Raw genomic sequence first — 9,823 nt, 5'->3', positions numbered from 1 at the left:
GTGCATGGGTGCAGAAGCCTGTGGAGTAATCACTTGTGTGTGTGTGTGTGCGTGCGCACGGGTGCAGGAGCCTGTGGAGTAATCACTTGTGTGTGTGCATGTATGTGTGCGCACGGGTGCAGGAGCCTGTGGAGTAATCACTTGTGTGTGTGTGTGCGTGCACGGGTGCAGGAGCCTGTGGAGTAATCACTTGTGTGTGTGTGTGCGCGTGTGCACGGGCCTGTGGAGAGAAGAGAACACTGACTCTGCTCTCCTGGAACTGCAGATGTGAACGCAGGCCCTCTGTGCTCATAATCAGAGCCATCTCCACCGCACCAGTTGTTTTTACACTTTTTAAAGATTTGGTTTTTTGTAGGCTGGCCTCAAGCTTGTGATGCTCTTCCTTCATCAGTTTCTCTGTCTCTCTGTCTGTCTCTCTCTCTACCCCCTCTCTCCGTTTTTGGAGACAGGGTTTAACTGTGTAGCACTGGCTGTCCTGGAGCTCGCTCTGTAGACCATGTTGACCTCGAACTCAAAGAGATCCACTTACCACAGCCTCCAGAGAGCTGGGATTAAAGGTGTGCACCACCACCACCTGGCAACTCTGGCCCCCACCAGCTTCTTGGGTGTTCTGACTACACATAGGAACCATATGTGCGAATCCCATACTCTATTTTAATAGCTGTGTAATTTTCTGTTGTATGCATATATTCTGTCTACTTACATTCTTCGGGGGGGCGGTTACTGTTTGGCTGGTTGGTTTAGTTTGGTTTGGTTTTTGAGGTAGGGTCTCCCTGTGTTGCGCTGGTAGGGTTGGATCCTGCTGTATAGATCAGGCTGGCCTTGAACTCATAGAGATCTGCCTGCCTCTGCCTCCTGAGTGCTGGGACATGATACACCATGCCAGCTAGTTTGCAGTTTTTAAAATAAATGCCTAGAAGCAGTTATTACTAAATCAAAGAATATAAATGTTTAAAGCCCGGATGGGGTGCTAGGAAATGGCTCAGTGGGTAAGAGCTCTGGCTGCAGAGGGCCTGGACTTAGCTCTCAGAACTCACATGGCAGCTCACAGTCACCTCTAACTGCAGGTGCAGAGACCCTGGTTCAATCCCCAGCACTTGAAAAACCTTGACATATAAGACTGTCCCTTGGGAACCTGGAGCCAATTTAGACAGAGAGCAATGTTGGGAGTCATCAATTGTAAAAAAAAAAATCTTTGTCAGTCAATGAAATATGATTAATTTATATTTCATTTTCATATTTGTTATATTAATTAATATTTGGTTTCTTGAGATAAGGTCTTGTTATGCATATGAGGCTGGTTTGAACTTATAATCTACTGACCTCTGTCTCCCCAGTGTTGGGCTAATATTTATGTATTTGTGTAGCTGTGTGTTGTACGGTGTATTTGTTAGTGTCTGTGCACGCACAACATACGTGAAGACATTAAGTGTACCCACGTGTATATGCACATAGCGGCCAGAGGCTGATGGCAACCGTCTTCTCCATCTGGTTAGAATGGCTGGCTAACAAACCTCAGGGACCTGCCTGTCAGTGCTGGGGGTCCCGGGCAGGGCCACTGTCTTCTTCCTTTTATGTGGGATCTAAACTCAGGTCTTCACGATTGCTCAGAAGAACTTTAGCAACTCGACTACCTCTCCAACTCTTTCTGAGACAGTCTCACTCTGGAGCCCTTGCTGGTCTAGAACTCAAAGCCATCCTCCTGTCTCAGCTTCCCAAGTGCAGGGATTACAGACATATGCCACCATGCCTGACTTAGTTTACATCAGACTGTAGCGAGCTAAGTGGCTTCTCTTCTGTCTGTTGGCCACTGCTGGTATCCAGGTCTGTCTCCCCCAGTAGTAGGCTGTGCACACTGTTAAGTGGAAATGGGGCTAACATTCACAACAGCATTGCAAAGGATCAGCTTCCCAGCGCCCCCACTCCTCTCCATCTCCTCACCTCCTGCCACCTCTCCCCTGCTTCAGTGGTACCCATTGGTGAAGGCTGTGGCAATCAAGGGACCCTGAAAAGACAAGAATTAGAGTCCTAGGATCCTGAGGCAAGTTCAGATAAACTGAAGGCTCCTGTCATTCCTGAGGGAACCCTAAGGCGAGATAGATCCTTCTAGCTGGCACGTGTGCAAGGCAGGGCCTGGAACCTTCGTAGAGCCATTTCCCTGGTTAGAACTAGGGCACTCCTGAGTGGACTCAAAGCACACAGAAAGGAGATGGTATCTCATTTGCACAACATCCTGGAGCCACTGACAGTGCCACAGGACACCCTCTTGTCCTTCCCGAAAGAAGAAATTCTGTCACCATCCCTCAATCTCACTTCGCACCAGAAGATGGACAAAACCTCTCCCTCCCCTGATTTCAGAGATCTCCCAGGATGGGGGGTGAGGTGGAGGCCATCAGGCCTGGCCACTCACCCCGAGACTGTGGCCAAAACCAGTGCTGGGGGCGGGGCTGGCGGCGCTGATGTAACTGCTGACCCCCGAGTCCTGGTTGGCCGCCCCGTAGAGCTCAGCCATGGGGCCGGGGCTTGTGGTCCCCAGGAAGCCCCCTGTGCGACTGGGAGTAGAACCTGGAGGAGGAGCCATCGTCCAGGGGTGAGAGCCTGGCAACCCAGAAAGAAGACAGTGATAGCCCGGATGCCCACAGCCACCCCACCACAGCCACCCCACCACACCTACTCCAACTCCTCCCATGCCTGCCCGGGGCCTGTAGATGCCCCTCCCTGGAGACCACTAAATCCCTCCTCCCCAGCCTCCACCATGTTGTCTGACCACTGGACAGCCTCCTCTCCCCGTGAGCCCCTTCAAGTCTTCCTCCATCTTGCAGCCCCGTGCACTGTCTAGGGCTGGCCTACGTCCCTCTGTTGCTTGAAGCTCCATTTTCCCCACTCCCTGTTCCTGTAACTGACCCATACAAACTGGCTATTCCCTCAGCTAGAGCAATCCTTACCCCTTCTTGTACCATCTCCCACAAGCCTTTCCTTGGCCTTCCCTAAAGCACCAGCTGGCAACGCCTCTAGGGCCGGATGCCCCGAGAGCCGTAGCAGCCATTCCCAGGGCATGCTCCTCTGCACCCTGACACCCCGCAGTGAGCACGCTCTGGGGGACACTGCCAGAGTCACCCTCGGCTGGCTCATGTCCTCAGCTCAGTCAATACTTGGGTGACTGAATAAATGAACCCTTTGTCAATGGCTGGAGCGGGAGCCTCTTCCTTCTGGACTCCTCCAGCCCCTCCAGTGCTCCCTTCCCAGAAGGCCTCACCTGTCCCTCGGACTACCGCTGCCGCTGCTGCCGCTGCTGCCATGGGACCATAAGCAGTGAGAGGAATAGCTGGAAGACAAGGTGTGGGCGCTGAGCAGAAGGAAGAGGGCACGAGAGGGGACCCTACCATCTGGCAGAGCTTCTCCCACCTGGCCCCAGCTTGGAGAAGGGGGTCATTGTGTTCCCCCCGGGGTCAAAGCACAGACAGCCATTGTGAACAGCCATTCTGTGTGCCCTGACCTGATACGTCCCAGGGTGCAGCCCAGCCTCCGTTTCCACAATGGACTCGAGTAGCACTGTGTCCACAGGACCCTCGGTGGGACAGTGACCGTCTAGCTCAGAGTGACTGGGACATTACAGTCCTTTTCCCAGCCAGTCACCAACTGGCCCAGGGCACAGAAGCCAGGCCCATTACTTCAAGGGAGGACTGGCTGAGGACGGTGAGCTACAGAGCCCCCCACAGGGTCAGGCCGACAGGACCCCAGCTCTGTGATTGTGTCCTGCATCCTCCCACTCTCCTCAGGGACTCCTTGACTACCAGGCTAAAAATGACCAGTGCCCCCTCCAAGTCCCCCAGCCCCCTCTTCTGTCTTCCTCTCTCCTCCCTTCTCATCTACGACTGTTCCCCTCTGCAACTCTGTATACAACAGACACTTAATAAATGTCTGCACTAAAAAGGTAAAAGAGACCTCTGCCCTTTTTTCCATCTTCTTTTTGGTGTTTTGAGACCTGGCCTTGTTATCCCAGACTCCCTTGTGATTCTCCTGCTTCCATCTCCCAAGTACGGGGTTACAGGCGTGTGCCGTCATTACTGGTCTATATGGTACTGGGAACTGATGCTGGGTCTCCCAAGTACGGGGGTTACAGGCGTGTGCCGTCATTACTGGTCTATATGGTACTGGGAACTGATGCTGGGTCTTTGTGCACACAAGGCAAGCAGTCTACCAGATAAACAGTCCCCAGTCCATCCCCTGAAAATCTTCAACAAAGTCATTGTGTAGGGGATTCAAACCCAACGACTGTGGCTCCTGAGTTCTGGATGCACCTTTCTGCAAAGGAGCATCTGCTGGCTTCTTCTCACTGGGACTTCGCCCCTGCCCTTCCCCTATCCTTCCACCAGCATGAAACCCTACGTATTCCGCACAGCTGCGTCTTTATCTTCCCGTGGAACTTCGCTTACTTCATTAATCCATCCGTCTCTATGAACATACCAGCTCCTGGAAAGGCAGGGGCCTTATCTACTCACTTGTGTATGTCCCCCAGTGCCTGGCCCAGGGTCAGCACAATAAATATGTACCGAACACATAAGAGAAATACCCACATCTCTTTGTTCCAAGCCAAGAGAAAAGTTCAGACATCACATTCCCAGGAGTTACAGAGGCCAGAACCCATGCCCTCCCCTGCCAAGATACCTTCAGCGTTGGCATTCCCTGACTCAGGCTTACAGAGTAGACACTGGGCACTGAGGTCTTGGTCCTAACCCTTCACAAAGCAAACTCTAAGTAGCTAACCTCACCGAGAGCTTATCACAGTGTAAAGAATTATTCTTGGCATAATAAATATTAGTTATCCTTGCTGGCCCACACAATCAATAAGAGCAGAACCTGGGTAGTCTTGCTCCTTCTTGTCCCCCCCCCCCAGGCCTGGTGGCGCATGCTGCACACAGTAGGTCCTCACACAGAGGTCTTCTTACGTGAGGGGACAGGAAGCCCTCGTGCCGGGGCACTCTGTTCGTGGCAGTCACTATCTCCTCCCCGCCTCCCCTTCCTTTGCCCCGAGTCTTTCTTCTCCCACTCCCATTCTGACAGACCCTTGAGCACCCCTTGGAAGGAAGATCTGAAGCAGTGCCCCACATATAGTCAGGCTGGCGGTAGAGTCTGCAGGTAAGATGGGAGAGAAGCGGGCCGGACAGAGAAACCCACTCAGCCTTGCCCCAGCCTCACAGCTCAGTTTCGCCCTCGTGGCCAAAGACTCTGACCTCGTTCCCCCAGAGGTAACCCATGGACATCCCTGGAGTCAGATGGAGTCATCAGACACGTGTCGCTTGACCCTCAGATCTTGATGAACTGAGAAGCGTTACCATGACAGAATAAGGATTGAAAAAATCGTACAAGAGTAAAGCTGGGGGTTCTGGCTTCTCAGGAGAGATGAGATGTGAATATTGGATCTGGAGCCCCTCAAGGGTGGGCTGGCACTGAGTACAGGCATGCCCAGTTCCCTGTACAAAGTCCCCATAGCCCGCTGTGCTCCAAGTTTGTGACCCTAGCCTGTTCACCACTGGGTACCAGAGCCTCTATGGTGCCTGGCGCATGGGAGGCGCTAGATAAATATTTGCCAAATGGATCATTGAGTGACTTTACCTCCATCTGCTTCACTTGGCCTCACGCCCCACCCTTGAGGGCCATGTAGCTGAACCAACTGGCCAGTGCCCAAGTACAGTGTGCCATGTCCTCACAGCCATGGGGCTGGTGGGCAGGAGGAAAGGGTCCCTTCAGCTTTACCCAGGAAGGTCCCTCTCCCTTTCTCTTATTCCCCACGTGGCCTATGAGATGTACAAAATCCGAGCCACTGACCTGTAAGCTCGGGGAGGACTGGGGCGCTCGGGAGAGGGGTCCGCTCTACACGGAATTCTAAAATGAAACGTAAAACAGCTTAGGAAGAAGTCAGGGAGCCCCTCTGGCGCGGCCAAGGGGAAAGGAATGCACCTGGAGGGACCATGGGCGAGGGACAGACCATGCATGGGACAAAGAACTGGAAATGGAGATGAGGGGTGCAGTCTCGGTAGGTGAGGCGGAGGCAGAGCGGTGACACAGAAGAGAGGAAGAAGGGAAGAGGACAAAGCCAGAGGTGCCGCTCAAACCTGGGCACAAGGCAACGCCAGCACTAGGATTCCTGATCTTTGGTGCTGACAGTTGGACCCAGGACTTTCCCCCAGGCCTGACGAGCACTGTACTGCTCAGCTGCACTCCAAGCCCTGTTTTTGTTTTAAGATTCATTTACGTTAGCCCAGCAGCGGTGGTGGCGCACACCTTTAATCACAGCACTCGGAAGGCAGAGGCAGGCGAGGCAGGAGGACCTCTGTGAGTTCAAGGCCAGCCTGATTCCAGAACAGCCAGGACTACACAGAGAAACCCTGCCTCAAAAAAAAAAACAAAAGGGATTTCCTTTGTGTACGAGTGTTTTGCCTACAGTATGCGGACATGCCACGTGCACAGAGCAGGGTCTCAGGGCCCTGCCACTGCAAGTCACCACGTGGAGCTAGGAATTGAACCTCTGCCCTCTAGAACAGCGGTGCTCTTCAGTGGGTAAGCTCTTAGTGACACCAAGTACCAGCTGGGCCTTTGCAGCAGCTCTCAGCCCTCCCTGAGCAGTAGGCTTCTTCATCTATAAAATGGGATTCCTGGGAGGGTCGGACGTGTATACTAAGGGCTCCGAGTTAAGCAGCCGAAGGGCAGAGGATATAGGTGCTTAGGGACCCCTCCGGTTAAGTAAGACCCAGATGAACTCGGCAGCTCAGTGGGAGAGCACTTATCTAACACTCTCAAGGCCACGGGTTCACTTCCCAGTCTGGCAGGGGGCTTGGGCTGTGGTTCAGTTGGCTGGGTGCCTGACCTGTGGTCACAGCACTCAAGAATGGACATGGTTACACGGTGAACTTGAGGCAGCCTAGGCGGCAGGAGGCTCGGTTTCAAAGATAAATGAACAACACTGAGGGATATGGCTCTCCTAGAGGACTGGCCTAGCATGTGTGAGGTCCCAAGCCCATTCCCAGCACTCATAATAAAATAAATAAGGGCCTGGGAATGATTCGAGGCTTAAAGGAAAACAATATTAAATAATAACAGGGCGACCCAGAATTATGTTGAAATTTCAGTTTAAATAACAGGTCTAGTGTTCCCTTTACGCTCAATTACAAATGAGGACGGCCATTACTTCAGTTTTAAGGGTTCAGCTTGTAGGCTCTCAGGCTGTGGACTGAGAAGCCACTGGTGAAGGCCTGACTCACACCGGCCCTGCGGGAAGCCCCCACTACACCCAGTGCTGTCTTTGGTAGAAGTGGCAATCCTGGAGTCGGGTCAGGATTGGAGAAAGGCAGAAGACAGAGAGAATGGATGGCTGGGCGAGTACTGTACCATGCAGTGCACACGAGGTGCCCCAACTCTCAACTCCTGGAGGGGTTAAGAAGGAGGGCAGAGGACTTCCTCCCTCAGACACGCCCTTCCTTCCAAGCCTCCAGCAGGTAATACCCCAGCCATGCACCCCAGACACCACCACCCTGAGGGTTAACACTGCCTGGGAACTGGGGACATGCTAGTGGTAGGGGGTCACCCAGCAGGACTTACCAGGGAATTGGTAGGTGTAACCAGGGGCAAGGCCTGTGTAACTCCGGCTGGCGTAGGTCGTGGCTTGGAAACCTGGGTAACCTGAGGGGACAAGGGGGCAGCATGAAATGCCTTGCCCACAGCTGGGGCACAGCTGCTCATAGTCTTCCTTCACCTTGTCACAGATAGTCCTGTTTCCCAAAAGCCTTCTGTGCACCGAGTCTTGTGCTCAGCACGGTGTACATTTATTATCTCATTAAACCTTGCAAGTAACAGGAGCGATTGCAAGGAGCCTCCATCACAGGCCTGGAGACTAAGGCACAGAGAGGGGACACTGACCAAGAACATGCAACCCTGTTCCCCAACTCCTTCCCACTTCAGCTCCCACCTCCCACCCTCGGCTTCTTCCCGCCTCTCCAGCCACACTGACTTAGAGTTTGCAGAGCTCAGCTCAGGGCCTTTGCAGCCACTGTCATCCCCGCCTGTGCCATTTCCCATGAGACCTCCGAGCTAGTGTCAGCCGGGCCACCCCACTCGCAGCTTTCTGCCCAGAGGCTACAGTTTCTACTGGTCATCTCGTGATGTCGTAAGGGCCAATAGCCTACAACCCCAGAGAAAACACCTCAGACCTGATTAGCTCTCAGGTCCTTGACCACCAACCCCACTTCTTTTATCGCTTTGGCTTTTAAGTTTCATGTGTGTGGTGTGAGCGGTGTACGGGGGTGTACGCACGCATGTTCTCAGGGCCTGATGCCGACTGTCCTTTTCCATTACTCTCTGCCTTATTTTATCTTGACGCAGGGGGCTCTCACCGAGCCTAGAGTTGCCTAGACCGGGTCACCGGCGAATCCCCAGCACAGAGGTTACAGACGTGGCTGTGACTGACTTTCATGGGGGTCCTAGGGATGTGAACTCAAGTCACCACAACTGCACAGCAGACCCTCGATCCACTGAGCAGTGTCCGGTCAAACTACTCATTTCAGGGTTTTTTTTTGTTGGTTTGTTTTTTACATTTTAGTGTTGGAAATGAGGGTAAAGCAGCTTAAGAACACTTAAGCCAAAAACAACAAACAGATAGCAAAGGCATTTCTCACAGTGCAGGATGAGGGTGAGGACAAAAGACGAAACGGTGAAACGCCTCATTCCAGCCCCGATCCTGTCTGGGAGGGCCAAGGGCTGCTACAACAATCCTGGAGATGGGGATACAGCCCGCATAGCAGAATGCTTGCCGAGCAAAAACAACACAACCTGACAAAGTGCACACCTGCCAGTCACCTCGGGAGTTCAAGGTCATCCTTGGCTACTCTGTGAGTTCTAGACTCTCCTGGGCAACATGGGTCCATCTCAAGAAATTTAAAATAAAATAAAGTCTGGAGGTGGTGGCGCACACCTTTAATACCATAGAGGCAGAGGCAGGCGGGTCTCTGTGAATTCGAGGCCAGCCTGGTCTGCAGAATGAGTCCCAGGACTGCCAGGGCTATAGAGAGAACCCCTGTCTCAAATAAACAAAAATAATATAATATAATATAATATAATATAATATAATATAATATAGCCAGGCACGGCGGCACATTTCTTTAATTCCAGCCCTTGAGGCAGAGGAGGTGGATTTCTGTGAATCCAGCCTGGTCCAGGACAGCCAGGGCTACAAAGTGAGACCCTGTCTAAAACAAACAATCTGGCAACAGCAAAAAAAATTTGGTCATCTAATAGTAGTAGAAAATAGTACATTAGATGGAAATATTTCACCAGTATAAAATTCTAATGCTGACAACCACACTATGAGGTGAGGTGGGAAGGGCAGGTCAGCGAGTTAGAGCACTCGGCCCTACCCCTGACAATCCGGGTCCACTGTGGAGAGAACTGACTCCCGAAAGTTGTCCTCCGACCCCACGTGTGTCCTGTTGCCTATGTGCACCTGCTCTCATATACACACAATCATGATACATTAAACAAAAAGTTGGGGTCACAGGATGGCTCAGAGGGTAAAGCACATGCTAAGCAGGCCTGATGATCTGCGTTTAAGTTTCCAGAACCCCCTGAAGGAGGAAGGCGAGAAGTGAATGAAAATATCCTCTGATCTCCAAGGCATGCCATGTTGCATGCACACTCACGCGCTCAAACACATAACATTTTTAAGAATTAAAGCGCGGGGCTGGAGAGATGGCTCAGTGGTTAAGAGCATTGCCTGCTCTTCCAAAGGTCCTGAGTTCAATTCCCAGCAACCACATGGTGGCTCACAACC

The 9,823-nt window shown here is 52.4% G+C and overlaps 2 protein-coding genes across 5 annotated transcripts in view; both read right to left on the bottom strand.

Annotated features, from left to right (window-relative positions):
* Positions 1 to 304, bottom strand: part of Pla2g1b (phospholipase A2 group IB) — a 25,072-nt gene extending 24,768 nt beyond the window's left edge. Inside the window, exon 1 of the mRNA XM_013349166.1 lies at positions 245 to 304. Coding sequence (XP_013204620.1) covers positions 245 to 304 — 60 coding nt within the window. The remainder of the gene's footprint in view (positions 1 to 244) is intronic.
* Msi1 (musashi RNA binding protein 1) overlaps positions 1 to 9,823 on the bottom strand; it is a 27,066-nt gene that overhangs the window by 2,777 nt on the left and 14,466 nt on the right. Inside the window, exons 10-14 of one of the 4 annotated variants that reach the window (XM_005344308.1) lie at positions 7,600 to 7,680; positions 5,830 to 5,886; positions 3,257 to 3,325; positions 2,411 to 2,598; positions 1,942 to 2,005 (exon numbers count right to left, since the gene is read on the bottom strand). In XM_005344308.1, the coding sequence (XP_005344365.1) occupies positions 1,964 to 2,005; positions 2,411 to 2,598; positions 3,257 to 3,325; positions 5,830 to 5,886; positions 7,600 to 7,680 (437 nt within the window). In that variant the 3' untranslated portion in view covers positions 1,942 to 1,963. The remainder of the gene's footprint in view (positions 1 to 1,941; positions 2,006 to 2,410; positions 2,599 to 3,256; positions 3,326 to 5,829; positions 5,887 to 7,599; positions 7,681 to 9,823) is intronic. The other 3 variants (XM_026785987.1, XM_026785993.1, XM_026785995.1) reach the window with 3 other exon arrangements.

This window comes from Microtus ochrogaster, chromosome 2 (genome assembly GCF_000317375.1).
Source record: "Microtus ochrogaster isolate Prairie Vole_2 chromosome 2, MicOch1.0, whole genome shotgun sequence".
NCBI lineage: Eukaryota > Metazoa > Chordata > Mammalia > Rodentia > Cricetidae > Microtus > Microtus ochrogaster.
Note: the sequence above shows the minus strand (reverse complement) of the source record. Positions and strands in the feature narration are given on the sequence as shown.